The sequence below is a fragment of the Oryctolagus cuniculus genome, chromosome X (genome assembly GCF_051225735.1).
Source record: "Oryctolagus cuniculus isolate XC-2025 breed Fujian yellow rabbit chromosome X, ASM5122573v1, whole genome shotgun sequence".
Classification (NCBI taxonomy): domain Eukaryota; kingdom Metazoa; phylum Chordata; class Mammalia; order Lagomorpha; family Leporidae; genus Oryctolagus; species Oryctolagus cuniculus.
Window position 1 is genome coordinate 64,593,774 of NC_142888.1, and position 18,112 is coordinate 64,611,885.

Consider the following 18,112-nt stretch of genomic DNA (forward strand, 5'->3'; position numbering starts at 1 on the left):
TTTGATGTCACCAGGGCAAAGTTGAAATGCAGTACAGTGTTGGTATGCTCTCTTTGAGTAAATTCTGACTCTCTGTTGGAAGCCATCCTCAATTTAATTAGAATTATATTGGTTAAAATGGGTTAATAAGCATCAAAGAGTTAGGTTGTACTCCAGATATACATAATTATCTGAATAATATATTATACAGATACTATGTTGCTTTGTGAATTTTCCTTGAACCTATTATAAGCAAGTAGTTGTAGTGACAGTTTTATAATTAAAACTTAAACAGAAAAAGTACCTCATTAGACTAAGTACTTTGCATTACTCAGAAGCTATTTATATGAGTTCCCATGTTCTTTTTAATTTTAGTTAATGTGGGAGAAATGGGAAATTCCTTGCTGCTGAGATTTGTATTTTTTTTTTCAGTTGCATACATGGGAATAGTAGGTCTTAACCACTGCTCTCATACAGTTGTTGATGCCTAATTGAGGTCTAGCCATGACTTTGTGCAGTCAAGCATTACACGCTGTCAGAGGCTATTAAAATAAAGTGAGTTTATTTTTGAAAAATAATCTAAGACTTTGTGAAGTTAGAAAATTATGTGTCATTTTTAAAATTAATGTAGAGTATAATTATTTTGTATATTTAACAGTAACTTATTTTGGTTTCTTAAACTCTGTGATTTTGACAGAGGAAAGACATGCTCACAAGTGAGTGAAGTTGTGTTTCCTCTTAGTAGTCAAACCGAGATACTAATTTCCAGTCAGTGATCAGTACTTACTGTGAGATTTGTATTTCCATTGACTTAATTCAAAAGCTTCTGAGAAGTGTGAGGATTGCTTCAGTATTAAATGGTAAATAACTAAAGTGTACAATGTGTGAGACTTCTAATTAGAATTCAGAATTCTTTGAACTCTAGCTGTCATAGGTAGATTTGTTTTTATGTATAAAGAGAAGCTACATCCAAATTCATACTTTTTTAGATTTTATTTATTTATTTGAAAGAGTTACACCAAGAAAGAGAGAGAGAGAGAGGGAGAGAGAGAGAGAGAGAGAGAGAGAGAGATCTTCCATCCGCTGATTCACTCTGGGGAGATGGCCATAATGGCTGGAGCTGTGCCAATCCAAAGCCAGGAGCCAGGAGCTTCCTCTAGATCTCCCACGAAGGTGCAGGGGCCCAAGGACTTGAGCCATCTTCTACTGTTTTCCCAGACCATAGCAGAGAGCTGGATCAGAAGTGGAGCAGCTGGGTCTTGAACCGGTGCCCATATGTGATGCCGGTGCTTCAGGCCAGGGTGTCAACCCACTGTGCCACAATGCCAGCCCCAAATTCACACTTTTTAAAGATGCTTTATTATTTACTATAGTTGGTTAGAAACAGAAACACCCTACTGATTTTCCAAAAAATAAATTGCAGTCACCTCAGAGCATCAAATACCTTTTCCTCTTTCCATATCTTCTTCTTTTTTTTTTTTTTTTTTTTTTGACAGGCAGAGTGGACAGTGAGAGAGAGACAGAGAGAAAGGTCTTCCTTTGCCGTTGGTTCACCCTCCAGTGGCCGCCGCGGCCGGCGCGCTGCAGCCGGCGCACCGCGCTGATCCGATGGCAGGAGCCAGGAGCCAGGTGCTTCTCCTGGTCTCCCATGGGGTGCAGGGCCCAAGCACCTGGGCCATCCTCCACTGCACTCCCTGGCCACAGCAGAGGGCTGGCCTGGAAGAGGGGCAACCGGGACAGAATCCGGCGCCCCGACCGGGACTAGAACCCGGTGTGCCGGCGCCGCTAGGCGGAGGATTAGCCTAGTGAGCCGCGGCGCCGGCCCTTCCATATCTTCTGAAGCTACTAAAATGAATAGACATTCTCAGATTTCTTCCAGCTCTATTATTAATACTTGCATTTTGTTGGCGTTGGGTGATGGCCTCCTCTTTTAGAAGATACATACTTTAAATTTCAATGTACAACATCTTAGATATCATCTTTCATAGAACATTCATGACAAGGTAAATAAAAATACCAACATAAGTTAGTAAACTACTGAGGCATAGGGGTTATGATCACAAATGTCTACAAGGACCAGGCAAATTATAGAAAGGAAGTGAAGTAAGTACAAGAGTGGTAGAGAGTACAGTGAACTGTAGAGCACATGACCCATCAAAGGGAGCTACTACTACACAAGCATAGGTCTTGATTGCAGGCCCAGTGTTGTCAGGTTCAAATCTTCTCTTTCAAAGAATCTGGAGGTCCAGATTATTCACGTGAATATTACTTTTAAAAACTGCTTGCAGATATAACATAGCTAAGTAGTATTTGTTCCCTGGACTGTCAGTTGTAACTCCTTGCTATAGGTTAATGATTTTTTATGTGTATGTTGGAAAGGGCATGTTTCACCATTTTAAAAATCATGACTATTCTAAAATGCTTCTTTATTTCATTTAACTCACAGCAACCATGGAGGTAATAAATTTGTACAATACATATACCATACCACCTCAGAAGTCTAGACTTGGATTTTGACTTACTATATAAATTGAGTACCTCTTAAGAAAATTACAAACATCTTAGTGATATTTTTCCTCTTAAAAGTTTATAGCCTAGAAACTCTAGGGTTAACTTTTGATTCTTTCCTTGTTACTTCCATTTCCACTCTTCTACCATGATGCAGGGCTTACTGCTTCCTGAATTCCTTTTGTAACCCCTAGCCACCCCCTGCTTCCAGTATCTGTCTCTTTTATTCTCCATGCAGCCAACACGTCAATTCCAGTGGCAAATACAAACACCTCTATCTATCTTTTTAAGCCCCTTCTATATTATTGCTTCCTTCAGTTTCTTCCTGTCATATGACAGTTTGTATATCCTTTCAGTCATTCAGGTATCCATGTACATTCATACTTTTCTGCCTTTTTCACATTTTCCAAATTTGTAAAATCTGTCCCTACTACCCAACAGTTTAATGTGCTACTTTTCAAAGCTTCACTCAGTGCAGTCATCAGATCTTCAAGCACCTCTCCCTACTCTAGGCAAGTCCTTGAACTTCTTTGATATTTTGTAACAGAATTGGTCTACCTTTGTTAAGGGTTTCCTCTAGTTCTGAGATTCTGTAACTCCCGGTCTTCCAATGCATGCTGACTTTTCTCTGAACTTTATTATACTTCTAATCTCTACTACATAGTTTAATCTTTAATTTTTCTCTCTTTTGGCATTTGTCTCATATACTTAACAGCAGGTTGAATCTATGACTCAACACTTTTATAATCTGTGAAACTAATGCTCTGTACAACCCTTAATAGGTGGCTAGTTGGCTGATTTCAGCATTATCAGTTTTATACCCAGCTGTAGGTGAATCATGGCTGACAGTTGTAACTTTAGCTCTTGGGTAGTACCATTAATCATTAAACAGAAAGCTTACAAGCCTTGGATTTGCCTAGACAACTGAGCATCCTTTTTTATTTCACTGTATATGTTGGCATATGCAAGCTAGTGGGGAAAAAAAGTGAAGGTATGTGGGATCACAGAGTCCTGGGTCACTTTTGTATGTGTACTATCTCAATTTAAAATGCAGTAGTCAGTCTTGGACCACAGTTCAGGTTGGGTGCCTGTGCGTTTATGTGTGTGTGAGGGGGTGCAGTTAAAGGGAGTTAGTTGATTCGGGGATTCGAAAAGTGTGGAGGGTACATGATATCAAGAAAAAGGCCATGGACCACAGAGCAGTACAACTATTATTTTGGCAAGATAGCCAGCTTTGTAATAAATAGCTAAAGGGTGACATTCTTGAACATATAATCCACAGGAGGAAATAACATGGTTTTTTGTGATGTAATTGGACCTTGGCCATGTAACAGAGTTCTTTGAGAGGGATAAATAAGGTGTGAACAAGCAGGAGCCAGTGAACATTTGGATTTTCAAAAAGCTTTTGATAAGATTTTATACCAAAGACTACTTTAAAAAATAAATGTTCTCTCACCATGGGGTAGGTGTAATGTTTAGTCATGTATATAGATTTATACACAAGAAGGAAGGAAACTGGTGGTTTAAGTGTGATCTTACTTGCAAAGGGAGATTTTTTTTTTTACAGTAGGTTTTCCCCAGGATCAATGTTCAGTATTTTGTTCTTGTTTTTACCATTTTTATAAATGATTTGAGAGTCAGCATAGTGACTCCCTACTCAACTCTTAATCTGCTTTTCAGTTTATAGTTGACACTGAGATTTTATCAATAGTAAAATGCCAAGCTGAAGTGTCTTAGCTGGAAGGACTATTTCACAAAGATTATGTGTAAAATCAGGCAAATGACACAAAAGGCTGAGTCATCTCTAAGAAGGTGGTCTCAGAAACATTTTTCAACCCATTCGAGGGATCTAGGACTTGTTACATAGAACTCCCTGAAGATACCAGTTTCAGTAATTCTTGTTTCTGTATTCAAAAAGATCCACCTAGTACTGAACACAGTCTTGCTATTAGAAATAAAAGAGAGGAGTATATTTGTGTCTAGATTCAAAATGAGTGTGTCTTTACCTGCCAGTTATTTGTTCAATTTGAGTTTTTAAGACTAGGCCACAGAATGGAACAAGGATATAAATAAGGATTATTTATTATTATTATTCAAACTAGAAGCAAATATATCATTTACACAATGTCAGATCAGGAAGACTGAAAGCAGAAATTGATGAAAAGAAATCTTGGAGAATCTGAAGTGGATTTACTGTAGACTTGTTAGCTACGTCCACAAAATTTGAACCTAGGGCTTCATTTTGAATTTTAAAAGTCATTTTTAAATGAATTTGCTTCAGTAGATATGTCGCACATAATAAAGATCAGGCTAAATGTTGAAAAAGTAGTCAGAAAATAGTGCTTTCATATTAAAAGTTATGTTGCCTTCATTATGATGTTACATTTAGGAGTCATTGAATTGGCATGGTGGTTTTGGCCCTTGTACAAATCAAGGAACCACTGTACACATGAACCATAGATATGGCCTAGGTTATAAATTGACCCTCAATATTTTGGAAGGTGCTTTAAAAAAAAAGATTGAATGATGACTTGTATTCTATAATTTATGATTATCTATTCTGGACCCCTGGTGCATTTATTAATACAGATCTGTTTCTGTCATCTAATACATAGTTTTATTGTGACTTACCTATAGAAGGTTAAATTTAAGGACAGCTGGAAGAGCTGAAAAAAAATAAATATATCATCTACAGATTGTCACCAAGAACAGAAGAAGCTAGATATATGGCTAAGATCTATAAAATAGAGGTAGCTTCTCAGAGTACGTTTTCTGAAGGTTATGTATTTCTTTTTGACAGCTTTTTCTAAGTTAAGCATGATTATACCTTCCAAGAGTGACAGCAGTGTCTAAAGGACAATCCATCTGCCCATAATCTTTTCCTTGAGTATGAAATCTGTATCAGAAGCCCAACTGAATTCAGATACTTGTACTTGATAATTTCTTGAACTATCTACAGTGCTGTGTTCTTCCAGGTCCCTGGTAATTCCGTGAAGGCACAGAAATGAATCTTTTCCTGGTGCCTTCTTATCTGGATAGTAGCCATTGTATTAAGTAGTAATCTTCATGAAAGGCCAGAAGATAATGATTGTTGAGTTTGGTCACAATTAGCTGTCTCAAATAATCATGCTCCAAGTATATTAAGAGTGTTTCCAGGATTCCCCTTCAAAGCAATACCTGTTCAGGGAGATAGGCTTGCACACTTGCATTTGATTGTTGCACACTTCAAAGCGAGATTGCTCTCATGAATATGTGGGTTACCATAACTTTTTTCAGGAGGACGTCTCTCTACTATATTCAATCAATCAGCAATTCTTTTCAGTTTTACATATTAAATATGCCTCCAATCTCTCCACTTCTTTGTCTGCACTGCCACGTCATCTCTCATTCTGTCTATGGAAGACATAACTGGCCTCCCTTCTTTTAATCTTGCTCCTTTATCAATTCTCCACACAGCAGCCAAATTCATTTTTTTAAGATTACAAATTTGTTCATGTCGCTTGCATGTCCCAAAACCTCTGGTGGCTTCTTGTTGTACTGAGAATAAAAAGTCAAGGTTCTCACCATAGCCTTGAAAGCCTTGCATGATCTGATGGTCCCTATCTCTTTGATCTTAGTTCATACTGTATTTCTACGTACTACTATATTCCAACCGCATTGGACATCTCATTTTTCTTCAGAAATGCTGAGATAGTTTGTACTTCAAGTTTTAAATTTTGTTTCCTTCTGATTGGTGTGTTGTTCTTCTGCATGGTTAGATTCGTCTGGTCACTCGGTCTTCGATAATTCTTAAAGAGGCTACCCCTGATTACTCTAATATTCCAGAGCCTGTAACACCCTTTTATTATCTTGCTTTACTGTTTCAGACAAAATCACTTTCTACTATTATCTTATTTGTTATTTATTGTCTCTCTCGCACTAGATAAGTTATATGATGGCAAGCACAGCATTTGTCTTGTTGACTTTTGTGTTCCCAGTTCCCATAACTTCATTTGATACATAGTAGGCCTAGTTCCATAAATATTTGTTCATGGAGGAATACTTCACAGTGCTTGTCAACATGCAAATTTCTCTTCGAACCGTCACAGGTCCCTCTGTAGAAAATAGTTGAATTACCTAAGTATGAATGCTGCTTAAATTCTGTTAGAAGGAACTACAGGCCTTGAACACCTGGAGGCAGACTGTCCAGTCAGTAAGAGAAAGGTAACTTACAGTGAGTGGTACAACCTGTAATGATTGTCCTACAGAAGATGATAGCTAACAAAAGCTATGATGTAGTGTGAGGTGTCAAAAACAATGCTTCATATGCATTAACTCATTATTATTATCGTCATTCTGTTTTGAGAACAGAAGCACAGTCCTGTAGCCTGTAAGTGGGAGAATCAAGAAAGGAAATGGAGCAGTCTAACTCCAGAATTAGATCATGCACATTAATTTCACAGCCATCTCTAAGAGCTGATCTCTGTGAAATTTACACATCATGATGGAGATTATAGACTTGATTTTTAGTGATCTGGTAGTTTTGCTTTGGGTGATCACTGCTTGCTAAAAAAAAGTTCTTTCAAATTTTGGCACCATGTCAAGTATCAGCTGGGGTTTGCCGTTGCCATACTGAATCATTGTGAATAAACCCATAGTGTTTTGGAGCACTCAACTGAGGAGCATTTTTAAAAAAGATTTATTTACTTAAGAGGCAGAGTTACAGAGAGGTCTTCCATGCATTGGTTCACTCTCCAAATGGGCACAATGGCTGCGGCTGGGCTGATCCAAAGCCAGGAGCCAGGAACTTCTAGGTGTCTCATGTGGGTGCAGGGGCCCAAGCACTTGGGTCATCTTCTACTGCTTCCCCAGACATCAGCAGGGAGCTGGATTGGAGGAGGGGCAGCCAGGACTCAAACCGGCACCCATATGGGATGCTGGCGCCATAGATAGAGGCTTAACTTACCGTGTCATAGCACGAGCCCCGTGCATTTTTCATTCTCTTACTGAATAAAGCCTCATAGATAATGAGTTCCAACAGCTTATAGCAGGGATGAGGCTTGGTTTAGGAGTGTTGTGAGCATAACTGCTTCCTGAGGCTCTAGGAGTAATTGCCTATCCTTTTGCTCTTGCTTGAAAGTGTTTAGTTTTGAGTCAACAGAAATCCCAAACTGAGTTGGATGACAATAGCTTGAATCCTTTCTTTTTTTCCTTTGCGTTTTCTTTATTTTAAAAAAATATATTTAAGTTATACAAGTTTCATGTATTTCATATATACAGATTTAGAAAACCTAGTGATGCTTCCCCCATCCTCCCTCCTGCTCACACTCCAACCCTTCTTCTTCCTCCCTCTAATGTTCCTTCTCTTAATTTTTACAAAAATCTATTTTCAGTTTACTTAATGATTGTATGGTTAACTCTACACTAAGTAAAATAGTTCAACAAATAATATGAAGAAGAAAAAAATAAAAAAAAACACTGTTCCTCAACAGAAGCGACAAGTGCTGTAAATAATCACCAAATCCCGAATTGTCTATTTCACTCTAATACATTACATTTCAGGTACTCTGTTAGTTACTTCAGATCAGGGAAGACATATGATATCTGTGGGGAGCAACTGGGAGCAACTCGGACTAGACTAAGTTACTGGAATTAAGACTTATTCTATGCATCTGCTTTCCCACAATATGGCGCTGAGAAGGGAAACAGCTTCTACACAGCTGCCTCCAGTTCAACCAATAAACTGTGGGACCTGCTCCTGATTGGAGGAGAGCAGCGTACTCAGCGTGTGGGTAGCAGAGTTGGGATTGGCGGAGGAGGACTATAAAGGAGGAGAGAGACGGCATGCACCAGGAACATCTAAGGGGAACATCTAGCTGAAGGAACACCTGTGCAGCCCCCGAGAAGAGCCGGCCGGCGGTGTGCCGCTCCCCTGCGGAAGTGGGGAATGTGGCCAGGGGGAACTGCCCTTCCACGGAGGTGGAAGGGATAGTAGCCAACCCGGGAAGAACCAGCAGCAAAGCCGGGGAGGGCCGAGCAGACGAGAGAACAGCGCAGGGTCCTGTGTCGTTCCTCCACGAAGAGGGGGAGCGACAATATCTTTTTGGGACTGGCTTATTTTACTAAGTATAATGGTTTACAGTTCCATCCATCTTGTTGTAAAACACAGGATTTCATTTTGTTTTTACAACCAAGTAGTACTCCATAGTGTGTGTGTGTGTGTATATGTATGTGTGTGTGTGTGTGTGTGTGCGTGCATGCGTGCGTGTACGATAATTTCTTTAAAACCAGTCAAGAGTTGATGGACATCTGGGTTTATTCCATATCTTAGCTATAGTGAATTGTGCTGCAATGAACATCGGGATACAGATAACTCTTTCATATGAAGATTTCTTTTGGTTTGGGTAAATTCCCAGGAGTGGGATGGCTGGGTCATATGGTAGGTCTACATTCAGATTTCTGAGGTTTCTCCATACTGTCTTCCACAGTGGTTGCACCAGTTTACATTGCCACCAACAGTGGACCAGGGTACCTTTTTCCCCACATCCTCACCAGTGTTTGTCATTTGTTGGTTCTGTATGAGAGACACTGTAACTGGAGTGAGGTGGTTTTGATTTTTATTTCCCTGGTGGCTAGTGGTCCTGAGCATTTTCTCAAGTGTCTGTTTGCCATTTGAATTTCCTCTCTTGAAAAATACTTGTTCAAGTCCTTTGCCCATTTCTTCACTGGATTGTTTTGTTGTTGAATTTCTTGAGCTCTTTATAGATTCCGGATATTAACCCTTTATCAGTTGCATAGTTTGCAGATATTTTCTCCTGTTCTGACAGTAGCTTGAGTCTTAACAAGAATCTTGGGGGAGGAATGATTCTGTGACTTACATACTGCCCAATTTGCCTTCTCCGGAAGCAGACTCACTGTACTAAAAACACAGTATTCACTTCTGCTACCCACCACACAAGTTCTGCCCTTCCCTCTACTTCCTCCTCAGAAAGATACTTAGTACCAAGAAACAAAAATAAATAAGGAAGGTGGTGTGAGTACTATGCTAAGTAACATAAATGTTACTATTACACATGATGTTGTAAAGTAGACATGCAAAATAACTATTCTATAGACATATAGTAAACCTGCATTTATGGTGTGCATGCAAAAGTATATGTGTAAGTGGCACTTAGACTTTTGGTAACCTCTCCTAAATACATGTTTGTGTGCATCCTAAGTATATAAAAGTAAGGCACACATACATGTAGGTCTCCCTACATGTTTTTTTTTTTTTTCAGACCAGCAGGCATTGGATAAACAGTAGAATACCCAATGCATTTTAGATTTAGTTTTATGGTAAATTTATATGTATGAAGATAGTTATAAGTAACATAGTTGAATTTCATGTAGATAGATACAGTCACTGAAGCCTTATTATATCTCAGGACACTTGGACGTGTCACACTGTGTGATGATTGATCGTCATTTAATTTTTCTCTTGTAACAGACTTTATGGTTTGATTTATTTCAATGGCATTTGGTAAAATTTTCAAATATGTTTTTGTAGTAAATTTTCTGTGGTACCATCTACATGTATTTAGTATATTTTTATGGTTTTTTAAGGTTAAAACCAAAACCTTTATAAGACATAAAACTTATCCTTGCTTGCTCTAGACTTGATACTGCCCTATAGAAGGTGGGTGTACAGGGCTGCCTCACCAGGCATCATGTTGGGTCCCAGGATGGCTGCTATAAATTGCACCGAGACTGGAATGTTTGCTATCTGCAGTAGATTAATTGTCCATCACTAAGGCATATGAACCCTTGAGTTGCTAGGCTGCCATTTAATGCACTGGAACAAATGTGTCATGTGGAGCCTTACTATCTTCAAAAAAGTCATTGTAAAAATTGTTTACCTTCTCTCTAGAGTACTGTCTTTGTTTTAAAATGTCTAGCTTACCAGCATACTTCATAGATTATTTTTTAAAATGTAAGATTATGAAATACTCATATTTTTGAAGTAATTTTTAAATATTTTTATTTACCTATTTGCATTTTTATTTTGAAAGGCAGATACATACACATGGAGAGAGAAATAGAGAGAGAGAGAGAGAGAGAGAGAGGGAGGGAGGGAGAGAGAGGCAGAGGCAGAGGCAGAGGCAGGCAGAGAGAAATGTTTCTTCCATGGCATTAACTGGAAGGTGGATCAGAAGCAGACAGGACTCTAACCAGGCATTCAGATATGGGATTCGGGGGAGGTGGTATCCCAAGAGACAAGTGCTATGCCAAATGCCCACTCCTAGGTACAATAAAGTTGGGCTTATGTTCTATTAAAATAAAGTGACACATCCAATTAACATGTAGAGACTGAGAATAATCCTTGTAATCTTTGCAATTTGACAGGAATTATAACAACTCTAAGAGTAACTTTGATTATTTGACTCTATTTTATGTTACTTCATAATGCTAGAAAGCATGTTAATAACAATGCAGCAGTTTAATTAATAGATTTACTTGGATTTTTATCCCAGCACTACAATTTATTAAATAACCTAGAACAAATCACTTGATGTTCTCTTCCTTTATTTCCAGATCTTTAAAAGTTTGTCTCATAGGGTTATTGTGGGACGTGATGTGTTGATACATGTTGAAGCTTCTAGCATGTAGTAAGCACTCAATACTAGCCATGATTATTGTGCTGTTGTTATTATTGGCTGGGTGCCCCCAAAGACCAATCTGTAGTCAATAGTTATTTCTCCACATGCAGTTTCCTACTTCTTGGGTATATGACTGCTCTTTGAGTTTTGAATGCAGTTCTCAAGAATTCATTATTGTGGCCATTTGAGGAGTGAACCAGTGGGTGGAGGACTTCTCTCTCTGCCCCCCTTCTGTCTGTAACTCTGCCTTTCAAATAAATATAATAAATCTTTAAAAAATAAAGATCAAATATGGAAATAAGAATAGTATACAGAAGAGTCAATCAGTACCCTTATTTCGCTGCCACTTTTTAAAAAAACCAGTAGTTTTTGTCTTGCACAAAAGATACATGAATAAAGAAAATAAAAGGTGAGAGATAGAACAAATGCCCCCATTGGGAGAATAAACATATTGTGCCCTTCTATTGTGTAAAATTTGTATAGGAGAAAAGTCTGAATGAGAAGCAGTATGACAAACATATAGACATGTGCAATTGCATGCCTTTGCATTCGTAGAAATTTATACTATATATGTCTTTTTCTAAGAGCACAAAATATTTCTTATGCTCTTGTTTAAAATTAAGAGGAAGTTTGGTTGAGTATCATGCTTGTGTGTCTGTATCCTCTATAATATACTCCATCATCCACTCTAACTAGTTTTTCACATTCTTTTCATTCTTGTGTTTCTTTCATGTAGTATGTCGCCATTAATAAATCATATTTTTGAAGACAAGGGAATTTTTGATAGTTTGCTAAAGTAAGTAGTTGTAGATAATTCTATTACATCATATATTTATATGTATTTTTCAGAGGTCTTGGGTAGCCCAAAAACTTCATAAAATTGGTTTTCAGAAAGATGCTTTATATTATGTTTCTACAGTAAAAATGTTTCCTGTGCATTGTAAAATGCAATGATAAGGCCGGCGCCGTGGCTCAATAGGCTAATCCTCCACCTTGCGGCGCCGGCACACCGGGTTCTAGTCCCGGTCGGGGCGCCGGATTCTGTCCCGGTTGCCCCTCTTCCAGGCCAGCTCTCTGCTATGGCCAGGGAGTGCAGTGGAGGATGGCCCAGGTGCTTGGGCCCTGCACCCCATGGGAGACCAGGAAAAGCACCTGGATCCTGGCTCCTGCCATCGGATCAGCACGGTGCGCCGGCTGCAGCGGCGGCCATTGGAGGGTGAACCAACGGCAAAGGAAGACCTTTCTCTCTCTGTCTCTCTCTCTCACTGTCCACTCTGCCTGTCAAAAATAAAATTAAAAAAAAAATGCAATGATAGAGAATCTTTACAGAAAATGTTAGGCCTGGGTTTCTCTGGCTTTCAATAATATGATTGTCTATGGCATGTTTTTTAATTTTTTTAACCTCATACAACTTCCAATTGATTCTGAATTTGACTCCTTTGTTTTTCTTGGCATCTGGGAGGACATTTAGAAATAGTTTTCCCCCTGTGAAAAATTGTTTCAGCAAGATTAAGTTTTCTCTGTGCTCACACACATGCACGTGCGTGCACACACACACACATGTACTTATGTAAACACTTGCCAATCTAACTGAAACAAAAAACTCAGTGTATCAGTTGGTAATAGTTCATCTGTTGCTGCTGATGAGGATCTTGGGAACAGTGGTGCTAACCCTCACATGATACCGATATATCTATAGGCAAATGAGAGCAATGATTGTGTGGTCCTTAAGCTGTTTGCTCATTTGGGGGCCTTAATGTAACTCAGCCTATTTGTGTGGAGTAGGCTGGTCATATTTCATGTGCATATGGGTTCTTTTATTATCAACAGCGTATTGACAGTGAAGGTGGGGCTGATTGTCTTGATCACATCTATGTCTACTGTATCAGCATTCCCCTATCAGAAACAGAAGGCAAATGTAGCTACACAGTATAAGAGGAAAATGTTCTAACCCTCTCTGAAATCTGATAAAATTCAGTCTTTCAGATAGTACCAGGTGTACCAACACATTTGATAAATATTGTCATATAATTTGAATTTTGACTGGTGAGCAAGACTAACAAGAAAGGATATTTTGTAGTTGGTGTCCTGGGCTAAATTTGTTAACAGATTTTCATGCACATGACATTTTGCTTAATGTGCCCTTTATTGTATTATTCTAGATTTCTCTATGCAAAAAATATCCAATTTCCTTGTAACAGTGGTGTTCTATACCAGAAAGAATTATTACCTAACCTCTAACTTACCATAACTTTATCACGTCCAGTAAAATCATTGAGTTTGTAAAGATAATGGAAATATTATGCCACACTTAGATAATGTGACTTATTTTTACCATCCATGCCTACTTTTGTTATAGCTGTTTAGATTATGAAATTATTTAAGAATACCTGAAAGTACAGAGGATAATATAAAGAACACTCATGTATTCATTGTTTTGTTAAATCTTAGCATTTTGCTATATTTACTTTAAGCCTGTATTATTAAAGAAACTGAGCAATTAAAATCTTTGGTGTAACTTTGCTCTTGCCTATGGAAGGAACTGTTTCCTAAATTTGGTGTTTGTAGTTCCCTTAAATGCTTGTGTACTCCTTAAATGATATATAGTAGTATTTCTGCCTTTCAATTTGTGAGTTTTTTTATGAATGATGTCACTTTGAAATTATTCCTCCCCAACTTGCTATTATCACTCAATTTTATGCTTTTAACAACTCTCCATGTTGATATATGGGGTTATATTTCATTCATTTAAAATATTTATAGTATCTCATTGTATGATGTGAGAGGTTAGACAACTGAACAGTTAGAAGATGTAGTTCCTACATGACCACCCACATTTTTTACAGCAATTCTAAGTTTAGGAGTTCTGCAAAACCAGACTCAGGCTTGATAATTTGCTAGAAGGACTCGTTGAAAGCTAATAAACTCACAGTTGTGACTTACTGCAGGTAACGGATATAGACTGGAATCAGTCAAGGGAAGAAGTGCTTAGGATGGCACACTGAGAGTTCCAAATGTGGAGTTTCCAGTTTTTCCTCTCAGCATGGAGTAAGAACAGTGTTACTCTCCAAACGCTGATGTGTGATGATATGCACAAGTATAGTCTCCCGAAAAAGCCCACCTGAGCCTCAGTGTTTAGAGATTTTATTGGAGCTCCATCACATAGCCATCACTAATTATCCCTGGAGCTGATCTCAGGATCCAACACCTTTGGAGATTAATATATATATCACATGACCCAGCCTACCCTTTGCCACATGGTTGGTCTTTCTGACATGATTGGCCCCTGCCCTAAGACTATTTGATGTAGCTGGCCCTCACTTTATCAGGGATGGGGAAAATTTTTCTGCTGAGGTCCATTTGGATACTTACAATATCATCCATGGGCTATACGAAATTGTCGACATAAAAATTATCCTATTGGTTTATGGAATTTAGAGTCCCACCTGCAGTTGCCTTGGCAGAACACAACAAAATGATTTTGCAGGCCTCATGTGGCCCAAAGCTTGATGTCCCTCACCGCTACCTTAAATCAGAATATTAGACTCTAATGACCCATTGTCCTTGGGTAAACAAAGATACTCCTTTCAGGTATGACATACCAAGGCCTTAGAAATCACCTCCTAGAAAATAAGCACACAGGCTGTACATTTTAAGGGAACAAGGTAAAATTCTTGATTATACAATTAAATATACCACATACTCTTTTATACATTCTCCCACTGATCTACATTTGAATTGTGTATAATATATAAAAAACAGTACCTCTTTTGTTAATGAATGAACACTTACATAATACTGTGTGCCAAGTACTTAGTACTTCACAAGTATTAATTTGACCCCTCAACCCTATATGAATAAATGCTATTATTCTGCAAATGAGGAAAATGAGATACAGAAAGGTGAAATATCTAGCTCAAGATCATATAACTATGAAGTGACATAGTTGGCATATGAACTCAGGCAAGCAAAATCCTTCCTCTTAACTATTATGCTATGCTGTCTTGAAACAATGCAACCAGAGTTATTTTATATACATTATCTTCTACACAAGTATGAAATTAATATCTGCAGCAGTAGGTATTGCTGCACTATAGATGTATACACCTTCAGCTTTACTAGGTGGTACCATATCGTTAGCCAAACTGACATCTTTAAACAATTAATAATGTATCCACAGTTTCTTGTCATTTCACTTCTTTTGGTTGTCCAAATGTTTATAATTTTAAAATCCATTTCTCGGTCTTCATGATTTTTTATCTTATTGAAGAAATCTCTTTCTGCAAGCTCAAATATATTTTTCTGTATTCTGCAAGTATTGCTTAATATATTTATCTTTCATCTACTTGGATTTTATATTGAATATTGTGTAAAGCAAAGATACAATTAATTTCCCCCTACGCCCAATGTATTGTCCCAAACCATTGTTTCAATGATCCACTCCTTCCCCATTGGTTTGTAATACCACATTTGTTATAGTAATTTCTGTGTATGCATTGGCCTTTCTGTGAGTTTCTCATTGCTGGTGGAACAGATTCAGTAGCTGAAAACAACACCAATTGATTATCTTACAGTCCTGGAGGTTAGAAGTCTAAAAGGGTTGGTAGGGCTGCATTCCCTCTCGGAGCTCCAGTAGGGAATCTATCCTTTGCCTTTTCCCACGTCTATAGGCCACATCCATTCTTTGGCATGTGTCCCCCTTCCAGCAATGGCATCACTTTGACCTCTGGTTCCTTTTCAAATTTTCTTCTCTATCTCTGACCTTCCTGCCTGTCTTGTGAACCTTGTGATTACCTTACATCACCCATCTTGAAATCCTGAATTTAATCACATCTGTAAAGTCCTTGCCATGTAAGTTAAAGTTATGTCCCACCAGAAGGCTTTAGTAATTGCATCCACCAAGTCTCCAGGGCTACTGCTGACCCTGAGCCACTTTTTAAGATATTTTACTGGTTAAGTATTTTTTGGGTCATTGAGTGGAAAAATTTCACGCCTCTAGTCTGTATGAGGGTAGACTACTAGTTATAATTAAAGAGGTGTAGTCTTCCTCCACTTAAGGCTTAAGATAATATTTTTGTTTTTTCCTCTTAGTAAATTGATTTCACTTCTAGGCCACTCCTTAAATAAGGTATAGTCCTTTTAAGATTGAGATGTTATGAAAGAATATATATTTTTCTATTCCCTGCCTCTCTTATGTCCTCACTTCTCCCCCACATGAGCATTAAGACCCAAGCACTTAAATGACTGAGACAGGCAAGTTCCTAGGAATTTCTGTATTAACTCATGTACTTATTATTCTAGTTTTAAATTCCCAATTTAGCTTTGGCTTCTGGAGAGTTTCTTACTTTTGTGATAGGTAAAATAAGCAGCCAGTGTTGCAACATAGTGGATTAAGCTGCTCCCTGCAACATCAGCATTCCATATGAATGCTAGTTCAAGTCCTGGCTACTCTACTTCAACAGCTCCCTGCTAATGAGCCTGAGAAAGTAGAGGAGGATGACTCAAATCCTTAGGCCCCTGCACCAGTGTGGGAGACTTGAATGCAGTTCCAAGCTCTTGGATTTGGCCTGACCCAGCCCCGATTATCGCAGCCATTTGGGGGCAAAACCATCAGATGGAATATTTCTCTCTCCCCCTTCCCCACCTCCCCATAACTCTGCCTTTCAAATAAATAAAATCTTTAAAAATGAAATAAAATATCCAAGAGTCTCCCAAAGCTTTCCCTGCTTGATTCTTAATATTTGTCTGTGGTGATTCTTTTGGGTGTCTCATATAATACCTCTTGAAGCTGGTTGTGGTCTGTGTACCTTAGGTAGGCAGGATCTGATTTGGGGGAGATACCTCATCTTTGCTTGTGTATACTTTTGGCTTGATTATAATTGTAACCATTGACATTGTATTATTTACAGTAGCTTCTATTCTGCATCAAAATATTACTAATCCTATCTCTCAGAAATTCTTAGGCCTAGAGCTGGTTTTTGTGGACATTTGGATGGAAGATTTCAATTCATTCTCTCTTTCTCGCTCTCTGCCTTACAAATAAATAAAAATATTTAAAGTATTATCAAAAGGCTTTTTCTGTAATACAAATTAATAAATCTAAAATACATAAAGTATTGTTACCTTAATTTTCAAACCAATTAATTTAATCCCCATTCTCTTTTTCTCTTCCCAGGATGTGTGCTGTATTTGGTGGAATCTATTGTCTTCGTCATTCAGTGCAGTGCCTTGTAGTGGACAAAGAATCCAGAAAGTAAGGATGATATAAGTAACCTTCCTATATTTATACTCCAAACACTGGTGAAAAATGCTAAAGTCGATTTAAAAAAAATGATTCTTCAAAGATCCTCCTTGGTATTAATAACATATCAACCTTGATTAAAAGTAATTTGTGTTTAGGTCCTCCAGAACAAGGAAAGTGAGTTCAGAATATAGAAACCAAATTAATTTCCCTGCAATATGACTATAGCTCCTGATCATCCAAGCTTGGAAGACAAATCATTTCAGCTGCCGGGGGTGGGTGATGAGTGATGTTAGTTTTCCTTGTGGCCTTACCTCCTCTAATTGATTTTCATCGGATGACAACAAAGCCCTCTGTTATTGCATTTTTAAAAATGGAACTCACCTAAAGACTCATCAGATTAATCTCTGCTGATAATGCATGTCACTCCAAGAGAAAAGACTTTAATGAGTTTTTAGGTAGATTGTTGTCATAAACTATGCTGTCCTGTTATCTGAGGATAAATTCTTTTACAACAGTATCAGACCTACAGCGTGGTTTAGTATTGAAATAAAAATTTACCCGTTTTTGAAAAAGCTGACCACCATCTGTATATGTTTCATATTTTAATTATATTTTTAGTTGTTCGCCACTAAAATATGCACTGGATTGAATTATATTAAGTGAAATATTTTCTATAATTCTAGATTTTACATTGACATTTCAGTGGGGGAAAACTGGATCAAGTTTTCAGTTCTGTATAAATTACTATGTGTTTTCTGTTTTG

At 38.0% G+C, this 18,112-nt stretch overlaps 1 protein-coding gene across 4 annotated transcripts in view; it reads left to right on the forward strand.

Annotated features, from left to right (window-relative positions):
- CHM (CHM Rab escort protein) overlaps positions 1-18,112 on the forward strand; it is a 209,884-nt gene that overhangs the window by 129,174 nt on the left and 62,598 nt on the right. For all 4 annotated transcript variants that reach the window (XM_008272993.5, XM_089324090.1, XM_089324088.1 and 1 more), the window contains one exon: positions 17,281-17,358. In XM_008272993.5, coding sequence (XP_008271215.3) covers positions 17,281-17,358 — 78 coding nt within the window. The remainder of the gene's footprint in view (positions 1-17,280; positions 17,359-18,112) is intronic.